The sequence below is a fragment of the Perca flavescens genome, chromosome 4 (assembly GCF_004354835.1).
Source record: "Perca flavescens isolate YP-PL-M2 chromosome 4, PFLA_1.0, whole genome shotgun sequence".
In the NCBI taxonomy this organism is placed as follows: Eukaryota; Metazoa; Chordata; class Actinopteri; order Perciformes; family Percidae; genus Perca; species Perca flavescens.
The window spans coordinates 22,208,768-22,231,304 of record NC_041334.1 but is presented as its reverse complement, the minus strand read 5'-3'; the positions used below and the strand labels follow the sequence as shown (position 1 = coordinate 22,231,304).

At 38.7% G+C, this 22,537-nt stretch overlaps 2 protein-coding genes across 3 annotated transcripts; one reads left to right on the top strand and one right to left on the bottom strand.

Annotated features, from left to right (window-relative positions):
- Positions 1-1,708: 1,708 nt before the first annotated feature.
- mst1 (macrophage stimulating 1) lies at positions 1,709-17,162 on the bottom strand. Its single transcript, XM_028576369.1, has 18 exons — positions 16,857-17,162; positions 16,247-16,388; positions 14,967-15,082; positions 14,761-14,875; positions 13,675-13,811; positions 13,066-13,186; positions 12,812-12,930; positions 7,826-8,003; positions 6,561-6,691; positions 5,541-5,643; positions 4,905-5,041; positions 4,616-4,648; positions 4,396-4,510; positions 4,225-4,302; positions 3,804-3,950; positions 3,584-3,690; positions 3,145-3,284; positions 1,709-2,445 (listed from the first exon to the last, which is right to left on the bottom strand). The coding sequence occupies exons 1-18, from the start codon at positions 17,080-17,082 to the stop codon at positions 2,284-2,286; spliced, it is 2,307 nt and encodes a 768-aa protein (XP_028432170.1). The 5' UTR covers positions 17,083-17,162; the 3' UTR covers positions 1,709-2,283.
- Positions 17,163-17,427: 265 nt separating this feature from the next.
- On the top strand, positions 17,428-22,440 carry abhd14b (abhydrolase domain containing 14B). Of its 2 annotated transcripts, none has more exons than XM_028574760.1 (4): positions 17,428-17,560; positions 18,931-19,158; positions 19,505-19,746; positions 21,790-22,440. In XM_028574760.1, the coding sequence occupies exons 2-4, from the start codon at positions 18,945-18,947 to the stop codon at positions 21,967-21,969; spliced, it is 636 nt and encodes a 211-aa protein (XP_028430561.1). In that variant the 5' UTR covers positions 17,428-17,560; positions 18,931-18,944; the 3' UTR covers positions 21,970-22,440. The 2 variants fall into 2 exon arrangements, with proteins under 2 accessions (XP_028430561.1, XP_028430562.1); XM_028574761.1 differs by having other exon boundaries at positions 17,428-17,565.
- The last annotated feature ends 97 nt before the right edge of the window (positions 22,441-22,537 follow it).

The window sequence follows — 22,537 nt, the reverse complement described above, 5'->3', positions numbered from 1 at the left end:
TCTAGTCTTTTATTCTTCTATTCTTTTATCCTCCAATCAGCTATTCTCTTTATTTTCAAATAGTGAAATAAAAATTGAAAATCACATTCTCCTAGAGTAGATGTAGTATTTTTGGAATTAAATTCTCCCATTGTAGTTTTTGTTGCATATTTGGGTGTAGGTCTAAAAAAAAAAAGAAATCTTGTCTTTGTGATTTTCAAGAGGTAATTTTGTAAATTTGCACAAACTGATAAATACAGACAGAAATGTCTGAACTACAAGTGAATACACATTCCAGGGACGGCTAATGCCGGACCACTCATGGAGTCATGTCAGGTGAGCGTGCTGGCATGGGACCAAAAAATATAGCTTTAAGTTACAAAGATAAAGCACAAGGATCCTTTTGAATGAGTTTTAGTGTAAATTTCATGATGTAATTCAGAAATTCACATATTAAATATCCTGTGAAACATGAATTACATGACATTACATTGTGATAAAAATCATAATCAAATGTTGAATTCAAAGATAAAACATTTTTGCCATTACCATAAGATGCATAAAACAAAATAACAAAGAAACTATTTGCATATTTCTGTGGCAGAATTTATTACAAATTGATTCGGGTTTCCCAGAACTTTAAGCTTTAACAGTTGGTGAAAACCCATAGTCATATATGAATTAGATTAGTCATCCACTATAAATATTACTAAATGAAAGTGAGCAGAATGACATTGAAATCATAACTGTCAACCTGTCAGTTCCAAACGCTGTGTGCAGCAGGAGGATAATTGCCATCATTAGCTAAAGAGAACACCTTTTACACTTCAGTTCTATTAGTTCTGCAAAAGATAAAATGTCAGTATCTTCTGAAAAAAAAATTTTGGTTTGAAAATGTCCAAGCAACAGAAAACAGAGAGCTAGAATGGGGAATAAGACAGAAAGAGGGGGGGAGGAGGGTTTGAATGAGAGAAATTGTGTGTGTGAGTTCAGTGGCCCTCTGCAGGCTGGTGTATCTGAGATTCGGTCGGACTCTGATCTTGAGGTTTATTTAAGCTGAATTCCGTGGGCTCATCAGGACCGGGTTACAAAAATCTTCCTATAGAAATAGAAAGAATGTGCAGCGCATACAGTTCTGCATAAGGCACAATGGCATGTCTTTAGAGGTGGGGGCAGGCATCAAAAGACAGAGGAGAGGAGGGATTTCTTTAGAGGCTGGGGGCAATGAAGGTATTTCAGAGCTCCATTCAATGCCAGGGAGAGGAGGGGAGGCGTACAGTTTTGTGGTAAAGGGTGCATTTAGAAACTTAACACACACACACACACACACACACACACACACACACTTATTGGGAGTCACTTACTCTCAGTTATTCTCCTCTGCTACAATTAGTTTTTGCCCCTGCATCCTTTTTGGGTGAATAAATAACAAAAATTGACAACACTTTACTTTAAGTCCCCACATTTGGCATTTATAAGCAGTATATACACATTTAATAAATGGTTGATAATTCACTATAAAGTAGCTGTGCAAGTGTGAGTGTAAGCAGTGTTTATTAATGTATTTGTGAAAAACTACGACTCCTCCTGTGGGCCCCCATAAGTGAAGGCTGCTGTACATGATGAATGAAAATATATAGTAAAAACACAGTTGTAATAATGTAAAATATGTCTTCAAACATGAAGAAGAAGAGGAGTTACAATTTTTGACAAATACTGCTCATTATTATTTACCACTTACAAATGTCTTTATATCTTCTTACCACTACATTATATTTTAAATGTTTATATAGGCTATTTCTTATGAATGGATAAAGAGGGGGAATCTGGGGGGGGAAAGTGTTGTCCAAAAATGTGTAGAATTGTACTTACTTTTAATAATACTTACTATATTTTTATGATAAATCTTTTCTGCATTGTTTTGCATCTCAGCATACATGATTATGTTTTGGGAATGTAAATGTTTTCTGCTTATTGTTTAAATGCCCCCACTGGTGCACCTAAAGTTAGTTACTCTGGCTGAAAAGATTCACTAAATATAAATGCACCTAGAAATTAATTTCAGATATACTGTAACAAATGACTGTGCTGTCTTTGCATTTTCTCCATGTATGAGTCTGAATGACTCTTCTTCATGATATAGTAATGTAGTAACTTCTGACTATGCATTTTAACGTATTATTTAAAATGTTTTAATGTAAAAGATATAGGAGAAGAAAGAAATGTATATGATAAGTGAATAAATGGTCTTGAGGTCTTTGACAGTGGATTTGATCAGTCCCTGTTGGACGGCAGTCTCTGTCTCTAAGCCATCTCCATGACCTTCTTGATCCAGTCCACGTAGACGGAGACACGGATGAAGATGTTGGGCTGCCCCGGGTGTCCGCAGCGCCTCATGGGGATAATCACACCCTCGAGTACCCAGCAATCCCTGTTCTGACACGCCAGAGGGCCGCCGTAGTCTCTCTGCAGACACACAGGAACAACACTCTGGAGTCATTATTTGTCTCTGTTATGACTGACTGTCACTGCTGAGGTTGGAAACATCTCGCAGTCACATCTTGTCCAGTCCACCTCCATTATCCAAATAGTAAATGTGTCTGATTTATAGGAACATAAATAGCTGTATGCTCTTTACTTCAAGTGATTTTCATCATCAAAAGATTTTCTTCACCATCAGTATTTGAAGTGTTAATTCTCTTAATGGTGTTATTTTTGCTCCTTAAAAGGAGTAGTTCGACCTTTTGGGGAATACACTTTTTTGTTTTCTTGCTGAGAATTATATAAGAAGATTGATACCATCCAGCAGCCAGTTAGCTTAGCTTAGCATAAAAACTGGAAACAGGGAACAGCTAGGCACGCTAGGTAAAAAAATGCACAAACTGTCAAATGTCACAAATGTCAAACTATTCGTTCAATGCCAGTAAATGTCAAAGAAAATTGTCCGTTTTGTCATCGGGACCTAGATGTATACCATATTAACTGCAGTGCATCTCTACTGAAAATAATATAATAATGGCAAAATGCAACAATAAAAATACAAAGGAAATCTCACAAAAGAAAATAGTGAATGAAGAAACTCTGCTGCAGCTCCAGGGTGAAAACATATTCTACTCAACATGGACAATAAAGTTTTAATACTGTGCAAATTGCATGGACACCTACCTCACAGGCGCCCACCCCGCCCTGGAAAGAGCTCGTGCACATCTCATTTTCACGAACACGACCTCTGAAGTATTTGTTGCATTCCTTGTTACTAAGAACTGGTATTTGGGCCACGTTGAGGACAGTCTCATCTCCAGTCCCTTCAAAAACAGCAAGAAGGAATGAGTTAGCAGCCAATGTGTTTAGAGAGATGTAGAAAAGAAAAAGGAAGGTGGACAGATGTTGAATGGTTCTGGAAATAGCAACGCCATCTGTTTCTCAACGGTCTGAATAGCTCTCTCATTTAGATGCAACATTACTTCAAGGGCAGAAACAAGATGCTTGTTCTAAGGAAGTCATCTATTATCAATTACTGCAATTGAAGCATATAGTAGTGGAATTAAGCGCAGCATGTAGTTAATTCAGTGTCAACTTATCATTTCCAAAGGATTATACTTGCCTCTCGTCTCACCCCATCCTGCGATCTCACAACTCGTCCCCTCAGCTACAATGTAGCGCTCAGGAGGGAGGCAGATTTGAGAGATACGCTCATTAAACTGGGCCGGGCTACAGAAAGAAGAGATAGGCAGAGGGAAATTATTGGCATGTGTGTATGTGTGTGTGTGTGTGTGTGTGTGTGTGTGTGTGTGCGCGTGCTGGGGGCACTTGACAGTACACACTATTCCAGTTGTAGCATGACCAGCTGAGACTCTGAGGGTCCGCAGACGATCTTGGTCAGAGGGATGGTTTGCACGCCAGGATCATCTTCTTGTGGATCACGATACAGTGTTCCCATCTTGGCTGAGTACCCAGGCAGGTCAACGTAGCTGTGCACACATGCAGATAAGCAAAGTACAACTCTTTTTAGTTCATGGCTTATCCTGATGTGTCCCTAAGCCGAGCAATTTAATACCGCTCTTCCATAAAGGACTTGAAAGAGACATTTTAAACAAGATTAAGAGACTGCAGCCATGCTAGCAGCTCTGTGAGGAAGTACTTAGACACAGCAGTGCTTTGAGTTAAATGCTAATATGTTCAGAATGACAATTCTAACAGCCAACTGATTGGCTGTGCTAAAAAAACTTAAAATAAATAGTTTACCAGGAGGAGAAACATTGCTTGGTGCTGATCACCCATCTGGGGTTAACCAGGGATCCTCCACAGAAATGGTTGCCTCTCCTGCACACAAGAGGTCAGAGGTTACACTCAGCACAGCAGAGTGTATTTTACATGTTCGTTGCCAGCTCCAAAACCATCCGCTCTCAGTCTCACCGGTCTCTGAGGCTCACTGTCCACGGCGAGTTCCCAGGAACCCCATTCACAATACGCAACATCGTCCTCTGGATGCGGTCCTCTCTCTTCCCGCACTCACTGAACTCCACTTTCTCTGCGTTCACAAAAAGATGACATATTATTGTAAAAAAAACAAAAAAACATGAGAAGGCTTGTTGTCAAATTCAACATTTTGCTTCATATTCATTCAGAAACTAACCTACTGGTTCAGTCATTGACACTTTCTCTCCAGCTGGTTCAAAACAACAAGAAATAGATGAATTGTTAGAGTCAGAAAACAGAAGCTCCGGATGAATGGCCAAACTCACACACATAACCAACACCACTGCCAAAATAACTGTTGCCAAGCCGCCTCACTGAACTGGCCTGAGTGTGTACTGCTGTACTGTATGTCATTGTATGTTGTTACTTTGTATGTGTGTTGTCTGATGTGTAGTGCTGTGGAAAAGAATTTTCCCTTAGGAAAATGAAGTCTGAAGTCTATGTACCACACTGTTTGATGGCACAGTAGTCAAACTCAGTTTTGGGGTCGGTGGTGTAGCACCAGGGTCCGTGCTGGTCCTCATCTGGGTTACGACAGTAGTTCTCTGTCAGATTGGCCTCAGGATGCGTCCTTGGGTTTCTCCTGGAAAATCATAGTGATAAATACTATCATACTACATACTAACTGTATACATTATGTACTATATACTTATTTTTATAGAACTATTTTTGTAGAAAGAAATCAACATATTTACCTGTTAGCTGATTTGAAACAGATGTTGTACATTAAATGTAACCATTATTTTTGTTTTGTGGGGTGTTATTGGAGCTGTTTCACCACCATCAACAATTAGTTTAAAATTTTCCATCTGTGAGAAGCTCCTTTATTTCTATGCATTGCATTGTGGGAAAGTATTGTCCTTTTTTGTCTGCATACTGACTGTTTTGAGTATAGTTAATTTAGTCACTTTTCTTGTTTGAATACACAACATACTCAACACCTGCTTAGAATTATAATGCAGTTTGGATTTTGGACACAGCTTTAATATAAAGGCCACAAGCAGGGCCCGTTCCATTCTTTCATGTCTATAATGATAATAATAAAATCATCGGTCTTTGTAACACTTAAATGATCATCGTACTTGGTCTGGTGAGGTGTGTTGACGTTCCATTTCTGGCAGGTGATTCCCTTACGAGTTTTGCGGACCATGCCTCTGTAGTTTTTTCCATTTTCTTGGTAGCAATCTGAAGAAAGAATACATATAGTTATTATGACAGTTACCTTGATGAATCCTAACAGTGAAAGTGTTAAAAAAAAGTTGGAAAATTTGGATACAAAAGTGAAACTGCCTGTTCTCATGCAGGGCCATAGCTACCGTTGCGCACAATGAGGTAATATACTAACTATTTTAGGGGGGATTTGGGGTTTTTACATTCCACACTTAAAAAACGTAGACATGGTGAGCACTATGTACACTGATTATATACAGTTGTATTTTTTTGACTTAATACATTACTACTCTAAAGCTGAACAGACAAAGAAACAAACAAATGAATAAATAAAGGATTCTGTATTTCCCTATCAAAATTGTATTCTTCAAAACTGTATTTAGATCTCAACGTGGGACCATGTAACTTTTGACAACAACATGATAATGGTACATTAGAGTATTGGTGGCACAAGAATAAATCAGCAAAAATGATCGAATATTAGCCATCCGACATACCAGACCAACTAAGGCTGTAGCAGCGAAAAACCATTTTGTGTATTGAATTGACCAAATGTGCTATTGCTGACAAATGTAACTTTACATTTGTGAGTTACGAAGAGTGGCTTTAATATGTTTCAGTTATAACATACATGTACAGTTCACTGAATAAATAAACTTTGTAAAGTAAGAAACAGAGATAGAGACTATAGCTCTGGGTACTCAGTCCCCTTTTCCACCCCTAGTCCGACACCCCTGATCAGGAGTTATTAGGGGTTGCACTGGAAGGAACTTGGATTGATGTTTCTATAATCATGGTTGCCGCCCTGCATGTCATCATGTAAATGTGCTGCAGTCTTAGGGCCTTTACAACATCATCTTTATCCATTACAGTTGACAGTAAACTAAAACTGAATTTATAATTTAGCTCAAATCTGAATCAAGAAGTCACACCTTCAGCCTCTATGTCGTCCGCACAGCGTTTGATCTGTAAGCAAAGAGCAGTCCTCATCTCTGGCACCGATGTGAAGCACCAGGGAGCCTCTGACCCATCTGGGTTACGACAGTAGTTCTCCTCCAAACCCCTGGATGAGATGTAGCACACAGTCATGTAGAATGGCTTTGGTTTGGTTTTATTGTGGTATTAAACAACATATACACACAACACCAATTTCCACACGATCAATTCAAAAACAAACATAAACAACCCATACACATAAAGCATTTAAAACAAAAGTGTTACGCATAAAATTTAAGCGTGACACGATATAAAAACAGCAAAAGATCAAATACCTCCTTTCCACGATGGGCATGGCCTGAGAACAGTTTACCTTGTCTGGTAACTTGTTCCAAATTTTAGATTTAGATCAAAACTACCATACAGTATCTTTGAATTTTGACAGAATTTTATGGCAAATTTTATACCCATGTTGGTATCTGGTATGCTCAAACATCTGTTAATAGTCAGGTACCTGACCATTTAGACATTTAAAAACATCACTTTTGCAAGATACAGAACCCTGTTAGCAACGATTAACCATTGCAGTGATTATATCTTGTTCCTAAAAGGGTTCTTTTAGTATAAACAAAGATATTTTGTACAATCTTTAGCAGGCTTGTCATTGTTTAAAACACCATTATTAAATGCATAGTTAATTCTTGATTGTACTAAGGCCACACATAATTTCTTTTTCTATTTAAAAATGTAGGCCTACAGGCATTACAATAATAATGTCCACTGTCTCATCACTATGCGTTAAGTCACCTATTACCTGTTACATTGTAACAGGTTTAATGTTTAATTTCAGAGATATAAGACTTTACTGAAATAACATACTAATAACATCCAACACTTGTAACTTCTACTATCAATGGATGATTCAAACGCCCGTAATCGATTTAGGCATGATGAATGATTACCAAATTACAAATATGCTTAATATTCATTTCACATCCATTTTGCCACTGAGATTGCGACTTGCTTCTTACTCTGGAGTTGCTGACCATTTCTCATCTACTGTCAACTGTCAGCAGAGATATAAGATCGCAAGAAATTTCACTGCAGTGACATCTTGATATTAATATTCATGTTTGAAGCAAATAGAGCACTTTCAAACTAATAAGCACCATGAGTGCAAAAAATAACCCCAAAGTACTTTCAAACACACTCAACGTCTTCTTCTCTCCTGCATTATGCTGGATGTTATATATGTACTTACTTGCATTCGTATGTGTTTGGGTAGAAGGGATGCTCATGAGGGTGTTGGGCATCCCACCGCTGACAAGGGATACCTGATGTTGTCTCGTTGACTTTACCGCGGTAATCCTCACCGCGGCCGCGGAAACAGTTGGTCTGTTGTTGGCTGGAGCGCTGGCGCTTCTCGACCCGCACCTCAGCTGGAGGGTAAGAGCAAGTTGAAGAAGAAATAAATAGGTGTTACAGGTGGACTACACAGAGGTGAGGTTAGTTAACTTACACTTGAAGCAGGGGGATCAGACCTTTAGGGGGGCTCAGCCCCTAATGAGAATGTGACACGGCTACAGTGCCTTGCAAAAGTGTTAACCACCCCCCCCCCTGCTAAATCAGTAATTTCACTGAATAACAATGAATATACTGTATGTATTTATTATTATAACAGAGGATTAATGCAAAACATTGAACATATGAAAAAACTACGAATGTCCCTTTATGGACTACCAGAATCAAATGAAATGATAATGAGGTGTAAAAAATAAATAAATAAAAAATACAACTTTCCTCGGGGTTACACGTGCAAAGCATTGGCGACAGCGAGACAGGATATTAAACCTGTTTCAAGCCCTTTGAACCTGTAATTGTTTGTCTTCTGTGACTAACACACAAGTTCGCAAACTCTTACTTAAAGCATTAAAATTGATTTAAAAAAAAAAATGTAATTTGATTTTTTTTATTATAATTTTTAGTTGAGCTGAGATGAAATTTAGGGGGGCTTGAACTTCCCTAAAAAGGGTCTAAAATCGGCACTGACTTGAAATATTATCTTTTTCATGATGGGGGATAAATCTATTTGGATGTGCTCAGGAGGTCTGGCTTTGCCTATTTTCCTTTTTCATTTTGGGACATTCAACATTCAGAAGTTAATCCGCTGGTTGGAAGACAAACCAATTGCAGGAAAGGCAATTCAAGTTTTCATCATGCCATCACCACCTGGGCTCAGCGGTTTGTGCAGCCTTGCCCCTTCTTGCCCCTAAGCAATAATTTGATTTCAATTATTAACAGTTAATCACTCAACAAGATTATGGGCTAAGTTTAGAGGACATTTTGGGATGCAAGGAACTTTCACCCTTTTGCCTCCTGTACAGACTGTATTTACTCTTTGAAAAAGTGATTATATCAATCCATAATCTATATATAGAAGATACATGAAGCCCATGAAGTGATTATATCAATCCATAATCTATATATAGAAGATACATGAAGCCCATGAAGTCAAATGTCGAACCATATCCTTAAATTTAATTCAGATGAGCTCATTATGAGCTCATTAACAACATCAATCCACTAAAACCTCCAAACAAAATTTAATCTTGGAGTAGTTTTAACAGACGACCAATGGGACTCTGTCCAAGGCCTGATGGACATGTCTGCTAAACATGGCTTAAAAGAACTGAAAGTGGTACACAACTCATTTTAGTAATGCTATATTGGCACATATTTATCCAAACAATGAGCCGTTATGCCCTTAATGTATAGAGGTCAGCCAGCAGACTTATTGCACATGTTCTGGCTGTGTCCGACAGTGTTTGGAATAACGCCGTTTAAAAGAACGGCGTTAGGTAACGACGTTATTTTTTCAGTAACGGGGTAATCTAACTAATTACTTTTCCCGTCGTCACAACGCCGTTAACGTTACTGGACGTTAAATGCGGTGCGTTACTATGCATTGATTGAATAAACTGTGTAATCCGAACGCATCGCTGGCTCACAGCTAGTGAGGAGGTGGGTTAATAACGAGGTAAGCGATTATGATTGGCTAAGGCAGAGTCATGTTTCATGGTAGCCAATCAGAGCCAGTGTTTTTACACACATGCAAGCACACGCGCCACACACACACACACACACACACACACACACACACACACACACACACACACACACACACACACACACACACACACACACACACACACACCAGCTAAACAGAGATTCGATGAAGTAGCAGCAGAGATGGCGAGTCAGGAGCAATCCGAACAATCATTTTTCTTTTTATTGCACTATTTGCACATTTACACTGTACATTTCATATTTGATATATTATTACTGTATATTTGTTTTTATTATATATGTTAAAAGTCTTGATAATATATGATGTTGTTTTTATTTGTTGTTTGTATACCTGGAGTGGTAACAAAAATAATTTCCCCCTGGGATTATTAAAGTATTTCTGATTCTGATTCTGATTCTGATTCTGATGAAAAATTGGCATTTTCAAGGTGGCGATATAAGCACTACTTCAAATTCATTGTGGTCAAAGGCAAGAATGTGCATGTAATGTCCTACATTATGTCCAGGAGCAAAGACTTTGTCGACTTCCGTTATAAGCAACTCTAATTTAATGAAGCATCTCACAACGACACACGCATCTACAAAGCTAGTGGCCAAAAACACCGATAGGCTACCTCCACCACAGATGATAGCTCGGCATCCACTAGCAAAGAAGGACTCGGAGCAAAGTTTACTTTTGTTGTGAACAAAACACTTGGAAGTACAGGTTGTTTACTTGACCAGTTGTCTCAGGTTGAAAGAGCTTGATTTAATTTGCTAGAGTTAAATGCACTTTATATGGTGTAACTGTTTACTTTTCTTGCAAAGATAATACTTGAAGTGCAGGATAAACCTCTTGCTGTCTGTCGACGTGCAATAAATATCGAAAGTTATGTACAAACACTCAAAATTCTTTGACATATAGCAACTTTTTTTTTTAACATTAACGCAAATAGTTACTTTCCCTGGTAACGAGTTGCTTTTATTATAGAGTAATTCAGTAACTAACTCAGTTACTTTTTGGAACAAGTAGTGAGTAACTATAACTAATTACTTTTTTAAAGTAACGTTCCCAACACTGGTGTCCGAATCTTTTCACTTTCTTAATAAGTATTCCTAAAGCTTTTAGTGAGATGTTTGAAACCCAGTTTGACCCAGACCCAGTCTGTGCACTCTTTGATTTAACATCAAACCAAATAAAGCCTTTCAATTTGTCAACATATGTGATAAATAATGCTTCTTTGTAGCTGGAGAATGAGCATGGAAAATTAAAGTCAAATATAAAGGTTTTGTATTTTTTTTATCTTTATATGAGAAAAACTTTGAAAATCAATAAAATATATTTACAAAAAATGCATTTCCGTTTTTTTCTGACATTGAGAAGATTAAGTCGGGTATTTAATTTATTTTTTCAGCTAATTTTTTTAAACCAGGAATGAATTGTCAGATTTAAAGTGACATCTCCCCCAATTGTCTGTTGCAGATACAAAAACTGAATAAATACACTGGATAAAAGAAGAGGCTAACTTATAAACTTATAAAAACACCAAAATAAAAATAAAACTGCAGTGTTTTGTTGTCTATCTTTTTGTTAATCTACGATGAAGTTGAAAATTGATCAGTTTATTTTCTTATTGGGGATTATTTTTTGGGGGGCTTTTCCCTTTATCTGATAGTGACAGCAGATAGACAGGGAAGGTGGGAGAGAGATGGGGCATGACACGCAGCAAAGGGCCGCAGGTTGGAGTCGAACCCAGGTCGCAGCCCACATGGGACGCACACTCTTACTGGCTGAGCTGGAGGTCGCCCCAGATCAGTTTAGTTTTTTTACTCAACACTGCCTGCACCCACAAGATGGTGCTATCTTATAGATTGTCGGCCCCAGTGATCTCTGTCCTCAGCAGAAATGCCAACGTTGCCAGTGTCCTCTTGCACAGCTGGTGTCGAAATTCTGGAGAAAACAATGATACCCTGTTTGGCTTTATTTATTTAATTACCTACTGAAGCTAAAAGATCAGTGTTTCATTTATTATATTTAACATAATCCCAACTTCAAAATAGTCAGTATCAGATGGAAAAATAAGCCGAAAAAGTATTAATTTTTAATGTATAATTCTATATTAAACAAACCACATTGAAAAAGTAGAAAACACCTATTACCGTCTGTCATCTTTAAATTTTTTTTATGTATATTTGTAAAACAATAGTACTTCTACCACTCCCGCTAATCCTAATGAAAGCCACCACAGCAAAAAAAAATCACAGAAACTAAATGAAAATATAAACAAGCCGTATAAAGACAAATAACATAATAACATTCTAATTGTAATTAACCTTTAATTAACCTGAAACCATGTGAGACTCCCTGACAAACATTTGCAAACTTTAGGGGCCTTTACTTTTAAATCAAAGAAAATCATTGGGGCAATTGTGAAATGTCTCACAATTTAGGAAGTAATTTGCACAAACACCAAAAAGGTTATTTTTCTAAATTTAATTACAGCAACTTAATGAGACTCTCTAATTCCACTGTGTCTCCTAACGCCACAGGAATCAACTCAATTTAGGTCATGTCTTCTTGATTGTGCCAGATGGAACTAATGGCAAAAGCATTCAAAAGAGAAGAAACAAGCTAAAAGGTCTTAAGAAAACACGGATACAAAACCGTAGTATTTAGGGCTGCAGCTGATGATTATTTTCATCATCGATTCATCTTCCAATTACTTTCTCAATCAATCATCACAAAATAGTGTAAAATTTATATAATTTCCCAGAGTTCAAGATGCAAATTTCTTGTTTTGTCCAACTTCTATTAAAAAAACAAGATATATTCAGTTTACTAGCATATAAGATGAAAAAAAGCAACACATCTTCAGAAGATGCGCATATTTGCTAAAAAAAATAAAAGAAAGAAAGAAAACTTTCAATCAACTAATCATCTATCTTTAATCTTATCTAATCTTTTTTTTGGGAGGGGCTTTTTCCACCTTTAATTTGACAGGAAAGCTAAGTGAGAGAGAGGCGGAAGACGTGCAGGAAATCATCACAGGTCAGATTTGAACCCTGGACCTCTGCGTTGAAGAATAAACCAAGTATATGTGCACCTGCTCTACCCACTGAGCCAACCCCACCACATCAGGAGTATTTCTAATAATGTTATTATTAAAAAGCATCAACTTACTGCACTTGCTGATCTCACAGTTCTCCCTCTCCACCTCAGTGTCTGTGGTGTAACACCAGGGCACCGGAGAGGCGTCGGGGTTACGGCAGTAGTTGTCATCTAAACTCTTATCAGGATACCTACAAGAATTCATAAATATGTTTTACGTCCACAATGACAAACATACGACTTAAACAGTTTAGAACACACCAGTTTACACGATTAATTAATTAGGCACACAACATGAAAATGTATAGTAGTGAATATTCAGGTACTTCTCAGGCTGGTAGATGTGTTGGTGAGGGTACTGCTGGTCCCATCTCTGACACTCTTTTCCACTCACAGTGTGGTCAACCTGCCCTCTGTAGTCCTCCCCATTACATGTGATACATACCTCTGCAAACAAAACCACAAACACAGCAGCACGGCCGGAAATGTGATGGTGGAAAAAACAAAAACATCACCCAAACAGAAACATTTTATTTTACAGGTCCCAACAATCCCATAATATCCAAGTAATTCCCTTGAAAGGAGCTGATATAATTGTAATTTCTTAGGAAGGCTTCTGGATAATAACTACTAATTACGGAGAAAATGGTGTTCTTGGAGTTCTTTAAGGAAATTCAACTGCTTATAAACTGTACACAACTATGGAACTACAAATGTATTTTCCCAAATCTAAGTAAAGAGCAAGAAATTACTACGTGCACTATCTCAGAAAATTGTTTAGAGCCATTTGCCTGATGAGTAGTTCCAACTTATGCAGTTTGTTCCAAGGAACTTTCTAGAAAATGTTGAGATGTTTCAGCACCAGTAAATAAAGCGTTTCCCAACACATGCCGTTGTATAAAGCATGGTGATGTATGGACATGTATGGAACATACCATCTTTGCACTGGGGGATGTTGCAGCTTTCATAACGGCGCTCAGGGTCGGTGGTGTAGCACCACGGACCGATTCGATCCCCATCTGGATTCCTGCAGTAGTTCAACTCCAGACCGTTGGTAGCTGTGGGAGTCCACCTGAGACGAACGGAGAGTTTCACAGTGAGCGATGGGCTGTTTCAGTTATTATGCAGTGCATTTTTTTCTTTTATGAGCTCTGTACTCCCAGCATTGGATTGGATATGTACTATGTTAAAGTGCAGCTTTAATTTAAGGGTACATCAGATCGATAGTGTGGGAGTTGGAGGCGTTTTTAAACACAGTCCCCCAATTTTAGAGGACAGAAAGTAATTAGACAAATTAATATGAACTTGAAGCTGTAGCCTATCAATTGATCTTTTTTAGCCACTTGGCAGCGGAAGAATTCCACCACAAGCTAAAAAAACACACACTACTGACATATATTGAAAAACAGCTGCCAATTGCGGTTGCAAACAAGGTCGATGAGAGTCAAGTATATGAACCATAAAACCAAAACAATGCACTAAAAGAGGCTGAAAAGCTCCATAAAGCTGAGGGGAATTGAGGGGTTTGCACGAGTGACCACTTTCACATTACATGCTGTTATTTAAATCAGCTGTTCATATAAAAATATTGATTCGTGGAGCTGTAAATAATGTCAACAACCCATTAACATCAACAGACAGTGAGTTGATGTGCCAGGCCTGTAATGCAGCCATCTTTGCTTCCAGCATTTCTTTTGTTGTTGTTGCTTTCAGTCCTTTTTTTTGTATCTAGTGAAACACACCAACAGTTGGATTGAACTGAAAATATTGAACTGTTTCGCCATAAAACATTGGCTTGTCTGTATGTTTAGGATCTCTGACCTGCGGCATGGCTCTAAAATTGGAGGATTATGTATAAAAAGGGCTACGAGTCCTTCACTGTTCACACTGTATGGATGTTAGCACCTTCAATTGCCTAAATATAATCTGTTTAACCTCGTAATCGTTCTGTTACTTTAAATCCAATGGGCCTGATTACTCTCTGAAAAACTAAAGCCACTAAATTGATAAATCTGTCTCACCTGTGATCGTGAGGAAACTTGGACCACCACTGTTGGCAGTTGAGCCCGCTTCTTGTGGTGAAGACTTTCCCTCGGTAGTCTTCTCCTTTACCCACGATGCACTTTCTGACATAGACTTCATAATAAAAACAAACATAAAAACATTCAAACATCTCCAGAACTTATCCATCACCTTGATCTCTGCAACATCACACAATTAGTCTTACCCTTCTTCTCATAAAGGTCACAGTTGACGTTCCTCTTCACCTCGGCGTTGCTCCCGTCACCCACCCAGGGCAGATGTTTACAGGAGACAGTCGGACGGGTCTCGTAGTTGAACGCTCTGGTGTTGAGGGATATTTTCAGGTCAAAGCTTTGTACATTGACGGATACAAACATTGAAACACTGAGCTGTACATTGATAATTTGTAAAATATAAACCACAGTCCTTATGGGATAAAGGCTGCATTATCATATATTTTTCCTTTTGTCATCAAATGCCACGGAAAGACCAAAACCGTCCATCTCAGTACTTTCAGACTTCCCTACCCACTTAGCCCAAGCCCACTGGCTCCTACTGAAGATGTTATTTTTTTTAAATGGGTTACAAATCCAAAGTTTCTCTTTAAAAAAAAAAAGCTCAATATTTCTTAATGATTCAAGATTCAAAATCCTTTATTAATACCACAAGGGGGAAATTCACACTGCAAAAACAGCTGTAAAACAGCAGTGAACAAAGGCAAATGTTATTAAAACAGGAGGGAATAGTGCACATTTGGTGCTTTAGTGAGTATTTACAAGAGCAGGACAGTGTATGTGGGATTGACTCAAAATAAACTATATCAGCAGCTTCAGTAGCTTTGGATACACAGATAATATTTGTTAGAACGAGCAATTCATTGTTAGTTTTGGTCTTTTCACGGAACTCATTGTCAATAAGAAAAATATAGAATATCACCAGACGTGTCCTCAGAGTTACTGCAGTGGGGCTACCAAATTCTTAATGTTTTGAAAGTTTTGTATTTTTTTTTATTTAAAATGTCTTAACATGAATCCAACATATTATTAGCAATAATAGGCTATACTGGCCTATAGGTAAGGTAATCACTAAGATAGCCATCCACAGATACAGTTCATCCCAAATGATTTACTGTGCCATGCTATGTTTAACATTAAAACAATTATTATTTTAATAGCATTGTATTCTATGCACTAAAAAGGTATGTATAAAGGCTTTAGGCTGCCCTACATTATATTGTAGGTCCAGTTTTATATGCAACTATTTTTAAACAATATGTAGTAGGGGGTGCCTGATCTGTATCTCTTCCAGTTAAGGGGTCCTTGGCTTAAAAAACGTTGAAGACCCCTGCTGTAAGCCATCAAGTTTACAGGTCTAACACAATATCAAGTAACAACTAATAACCCTGTTCTACTTTTGGCCTTGCTGGAAGAAAAAGGTTGCCTTGAGATGCTTACGACCTGCTGTGATAGAGTAAAGGTTGGATACCTGCAGTCAAGAGACTGTGAGCAGCGTGTGGCACAATCCTCCAGGTTCAGGCCTGGTAACGTCAACACTCGACCTGAGTTCCAGGTGGGAACCAGCTCTCTGCCCTCTGCGCGCTGGAAGTCATTCAGTGGACTGCGGTAGCCTGTTTATGCAGAACAGAAGAATAAAACTCAGCTGACTGGCTGGACTGTATTTCTATCTGTTTAGTCCAGGCTTGAACTGGAGTGCAGCTGCTCACTGGTACCAACCAACTGCAACCGTGTGGGCACGAGCCTGCACACATATAACCTTTGGAGCAGGACTGGTTTGTGAGACCAGAGACCAGAAAAGGCCATAAACAGCAACTCAGTACACATCTGGTCACTGAAACAGAACACTACTACTATTACTAGGATACATTCATGCAGTGTTAATAATCCTAGTAGTCACAAAAATATAAAATTTAAAATAACTGGTTGTGTTTGGGGGATTTTTTATTTTGTAGTTTAAACATTTAAAACCAACATAAAGATACGGTTAGTAAACAGGCATTTACTCTTAATCTAATCCAAAAATACAGTTGCCAAAACATTTATAATTAAAGACAACAAGGATCATAAAACTTTCTTACCAGTGGCCAGTCCGACTGTCAGGAGAATGACGGGCAGCAACAGTTTCATTGTTTGTGGTCTGTGGACGATAAAGACAGTTTTATAACAGTGGATGGAAGTCAGGTTGAGATCTCTGCTCTGAAGTCCTTCTGGGGGATTAAACATCCGGTCACAGGTCGACCTGACACTGAGGAAAAAAAAATCCTCAAAAAACTTCAGGGTGTTAGAAATCCACGCAGAAAACATACAACACCGACTGGCTTGAACACAACCTCCCACACGCGAACACTGAGCCTTTACTCAAACAGAGGCCAAATCCCAAAACACAGCCAATCAATACTGCGTATTAATCATTAATGAAGAGTGGCACATCAGTCTTTCTTCACGCACTTTTTCATGATAGTCAAATATGCACTCCCACAACAATGTACCTAACAAATAAACCAAATCACCTGGGGCGGGGAGAGGGGGGGACTACAGAATTGTTTTTTTAAATTGCTAATAATAATAATAATAATAATAATAATAATAATAATATTAAAAGCATTTCTCATTACAAACGCTAGACGTCAGTAGAACAATTTCCAGGGAGGTTTTGTCTTCCTGTTTTCGGGGGGAAAAAAGTGAAACTGTAGCTGGTCAGACTATACAGTCTCTGTTCAGGATCAAACTGTCCTGCTTCATTTTACACGCTGATCATCCGCTCACAACTGCAGGGCGTCTGGTAAGGTAAAAGAAGAGGCGGATTCTTTTCTCGTCGTGTTTGTGATGAAGTGCTGAGAGCGAGCACGAATCAAATGATCCAATCTGGACTTTGATCAGACTGTTTACTCTTCTTTTTCAACACTGAACTGGACACAAGAATAAAGCCCAGTATTTAAATGCGTAGGGAGTGTGAACAAATTAACAGCAACATTGTGCAAAACGGTGCAGTCCCAATGCAACGAATGTCTTTGTGGAGCAACTTACAATGTTTACCTAGTTGCAGCTCTGCCAGAGAGGCTGTTGTTGTTGCACTGAAACAGCCTAGATGTCATCAGCTCCTACCTGATGAGTTTCTATAAAAGCTTTGGTTGTATGGTAGTGTATTGTAGTATGTCATCAAGTTACCTACTGTACTACTACCCACATATTTTATGCTACTTTATGCTTCTACTCCACTACACTTCAAAGGGATGTAGGCTACTTTTCCATATCGTCACCTTCCTAAAATAATGGCCTAAGTCATTTTTTGACAGAATATATTATTTTTGCCTAAATCATCTCCTCATGGTGCTGGCCACCTCTGGTAAAATTGCCTATATCCTCAGTTGAACAGGTCATGTGATTCTACATCTTTAGTATAATGGCCTATGTCAAGCATGTGACTTATTAGGCCGTTCAGATTTTTGTGTTTTCTGAAAAAACAGAAAAAAAATGACGTAGGCCATTATTTTAGGAAGGTGACGATATATTAAACAGGGTAACTTTACTTTAAGTCCCCATTTCATACAGATAACATGTAATGTAGTTGTACACAGTAAGGACATTTTAAAGTGTTTATTAATGTACGTTTGTCAGCACATAATTCTCTTATGAAGACACATTTTTTTTACAACCACTGGTGGAAAGTAACTAAGAATTCTACATTTACTCAAGTACTGTACTTAAGTACAATTTTGAAGAACTTTTACTTTACTTGAGTGATTCCATTTTGTGCTACTTTAAATAACTACTCCGCTACATTTATCTGACAGCTGGGACTAAATGCTTTGCAGATTCAAATTATTAATACAAAATATAATCAACATAATAAATGAGTATGTAATATTATAGATTAAGATACCCAGCAGTATATAAATTAATTCAATTACCCACACCTTTAATAGCTGCAACATTAAAATGATGCTTGCACAGTAATGCATTCAGAGTTATAATACAGATAAAATATACAAAATTCTGAAATGGGACATTCTGCATAATGAGTACTTTTACTTTTTGTATTTTGGGTATATTTTGATGCTAATACTTATGTAGGCCTACTTTTACTTTACCATACCATAACAATAGTGTGTTACAGTAACAGTGTGAAGTAAAATGACATGTTTTCTGCAGTTTTTTTGTTTAGGATGTCAGTTGTTAAGATGACAGAGGGGAGTGTGCAGGTGGAGAGCTGCAAAGCGCCGCTGTTCTACAGACAGAGTGCACCTGCCGCAGAGGAAGTTAGGATGTCAGTTTTACTCCTTCACGGCATCCGTTTCTCATCAGAAAACTGGCTCAACATTGGCACTCTGGAGACTCTGGCCAAAGCAGGCTGCCGTGCGGTCGCCATCGACCTGCCAGGTATGTCTGATGGCCCTAAAAGTCATCCGGCTATTTTTGATGCAAATTGGGGAAATCGGGGGTGATGGGTTCCTTAACTGACTCCATGAGCTGTGTCCCAGTCACTGGTGCAGCACCAACTGCTGACAGTGTTGGTAAGGAGGCCAAATCAGCAGCCAAACTACAATAAACAACTTCCTGTTGTGGTTTGCAGAACACCAGCATGCACCTGTTCCCTTTTACCTCATGCCTCATGTCTCTCCCTTCACGTCTCACAGTTTGAAAATTTAAATATTAAAGTCTGCTTCCCTCGTCTTCTTCTTCTCTCATGCCTTTATTAGTCCACTCTTTCTCTATCTGTCCACAGGGCTCGGCCGGTCCAAGTCAGCCGAGGCCCCTGCCGCGGTCGGAGAACTGGCCCCTGCAGATTTCCTGAAGGAGGTGTGTGAGGAGCTGAGCCTGAGCCCGGTGGTGGTGATCAGCCCGTCCCTCAGTGGGATGTACTCCCTCCCCTTCCTCCTCCAGCACCAGGCCCTGATACGAGCCTACATCCCTGTAGCTCCCATCTGCACCGACAAATTCACAGCAGAGCAGTACCAGAGTGTAAAGGTACATTCTGTGTGTGAGGTTATACTTCATATTCCTTTGTAGTTTCCTTTCTGTTATGGAAAAACACAGGAGCAGCTCGACTCTGGATACATGAAGAAAGTTTGGGAGACTTTGATGACTTGCACAGAAACATTTAATGAAATCTCGATCGAGAAGATTTAGGATTGATCTGATTTAGGATTAAGCAGTTAAACCACAATGTGGTGTCATCTAGTGCCATCCCAATTCTGAGGATCTGTGTATTTCCATGAGGCATTTATCTCCTGCTGAAGCTGTCAAGTTTGGGTTGTGCAAAGATATTGATAACATAGGTGCCACAAACACAGATGCTCACCTAAATCTTGTTGTTTTGCAAGTCCAGTGTGTGTCGCCCCCTTGCCGTTTTTTTCCCTCTCGGCCCTGGAACACAACATTCCCCCTATCATGCAGCTGCCTAAACTCCCTCAATCTCTAGTGACAAACATAAATTCACACTTAAACACAGGACAGGTTTATTGCTGGAGTATGACTGAATAGATCTTCTCGTTCCTTGACCTGTGACCTTATGTTACCTAAGTTTTTTTCTTTTTTACAGTATATGTGCTCTTCATTTCTTCTTTAAAGGATAACTTGAGCAACCGTGAATGTCAACCCTATTTTTCAGCACAACCTGCTCTCCCTTTTACATGACACTATGAGAGGAGCAGATACCATGTGACTTTCACACACACTGGCTTTTATCCAGCTCCAAACTGTTTTAAAATTCAATTTATTGGATGGCAAACCAAGTGAAAGGGCATTATCCATGAAGGAGACGTGTTTGTTACCCAAAAGTCGTTCCCCTCCAAAAACAAGCGAACATGTCTGAGTAAATGAGTCATGGCTGCTTGATGTTCGGCAATTTGGGGAAAATATTGAAGCAGAAAATCAGCGACATGATATTAAAGTGAGATGTCGATATAAAAATAACTAAATAGATACAGTACAGGGTACAGAATACAGAGTACAGATAAAAACTAACTTTGACAGATAAAATGACTAGTTACTTTGCAGGTTGAGATTTTACGTGAAAAAATGTGTATATGTTTATAAGTAGTTCAAATCTTCTCCATCTTGACATAATACAATTTAACTCTGCTCATGCATTAAGGCATTACTCATCATAAAGCAGTTATAAAACAAATAATAGAATAACACTCATGGGTTATTTTTCTGCATATATAATACTTTTCAGGGTTATCAGGGAAAATACACTTGTGATTATGGAAATTGGAGTTCCAGCATTTCTGGAGCTTGACCCCTTGAATGTGATGACCGCCTTCATCAGAAGGCGAAAGTTTTAATATCTCTTTCAAACGGCCACACTCGAGTTTGGGATGAAAAGCAGATCGCCCTAGAGAGGAGGGAGATAATAATAGTTTAAATATGGGGACACATTTTCAGATGCTGGAAGACATTCAAGGTGTTGCAATCTGTTGTTCACGTGAAAAGCGACAGAAATAGTTGTGTCAATAATGAAGAAAGAGAGCTAGAGCGATATGTTTGAACCCTGGCTCTTTTCTGAGGTTTTCTAAACTATTTGACCATCCGACAAACACCTCTCCTGGTGCTTTTTTTAGTCTGCGTCTTGCAAGTCCCCCAACTTTATGTAAATGCAAAACTAAATCTTTGGAGTGCCCCTTTAATGCAGGACTTTTTACTTTGTAAAGGAGTATATTTATATTGGTGCGTATTGTGACTTTTATTTAAGTAAAGATCTGAATACTTCTAACGCAACTGATGAAAGCTAATATTAAGGTCTGCCTGACTAGCCTGTTCTTACTTTTATTCTTATTGACACATAAATTAGTTACACCTTATACAAATAAAAAGCTTGCCTCTTATCTTTTTATAAGACCCGTTGGCTTTTTAAAAAACTTGAGGTAAAACAGAGGACATCTAAAATCCCTTTAGCTACTGGCTTGAACTTAGAATTTATTTATTTTTTAAATAGAGAGAGGACTCTGGAAATGATTAATCAGAAAGAGCTCTTCATGTGTGTTTTTGTTTTTGTCTCTCCTCCAGGTCCCATCTCTGATCGTTTATGGTGACCAGGACACTCAGCTTGGAGAACTGTCACTGAGCAACCTGAGCAATCTGGCCAATCACAGCGTGGTGGTAATGAAAGGAGCGGGTCACCCCTGTTACCTGGACGACCCGGACACTTGGCACAAAGCCCTCACTGACTTCCTCAATACCCTGTGAAGCTGCTCGTTGTGGAGAGATTCTCAACAGCATCCAGTAAATTAATTTAGACCACAAATGTCCTGCACAAACTGATTGTGACTTTTTAAATAGTACAGTAAAAGCCAGTAATAAAACTGGAAATCAAGACTTTTCTAAACCTTTGAAGGCAAAGTAAGACATTTTGAGATACAGTATATACGCTTATTCACTTTTGCCGCCGAGAGTTAGATAGAACGATTGATGTCTATATGGTAAAGATGAAGCTACGGCTAACAGCCAGCTAACTTAGTTTAGCGTAAAGACTTGAAATGGGGAAACTAGCCTGGCTCTGTCCAAAGGTAACAAAATCAACCTACCATCACTTCTTTCTTTTTTTAAGATTATTGTTTGAGGGCTTTTTCCCTATTATTTCAGAGTGAGAGACAGTGGATAGGCCGGAAAGGTGGGAGAGAGATGGGGGATGACACGCAGCAAAGGGCTGTAGGTCGGATTCGAACCCGAGCCACTGCAAAGGCCTCAGCCTACATGGGGTGCATGCTCTTACTGGGTGAGCTAGAGGTCACCCCCTACCATCACTTCTAAAACC

Bases quoted from the DNA above. Each gene is read 5' to 3' on its own strand.
- abhd14b (XM_028574760.1), top strand. From the start codon at position 18,945: ATGTCAGTTGTTAAGATGACAGAGGGGAGTGTGCAGGTGGAGAGCTGC. The intron at 19,159-19,504 runs GTATGTCTGATG...ATCTGTCCACAG, and splicing joins GGTCGCCATCGACCTGCCAG to GGCTCGGCCGGTCCAAGTCA. The intron at 19,747-21,789 runs GTACATTCTGTG...TCTCTCCTCCAG, and splicing joins AGCAGTACCAGAGTGTAAAG to GTCCCATCTCTGATCGTTTA.
- mst1 (XM_028576369.1), bottom strand. From the start codon at position 17,082: ATGTTTTCTGCGTGGATTTCTAACACCCTGAAGTTTTTTGAGGATTTT. The intron at 4,649-4,904 runs GTACATAGACTT...GTTTTGAACCAG, and splicing joins CTGTGCCATCAAACAGTGTG to CTGGAGAGAAAGTGTCAATG. The intron at 4,511-4,615 runs GTTAGTTTCTGA...TTGTGAACGCAG, and splicing joins GTCAATGACTGAACCAGTAG to AGAAAGTGGAGTTCAGTGAG.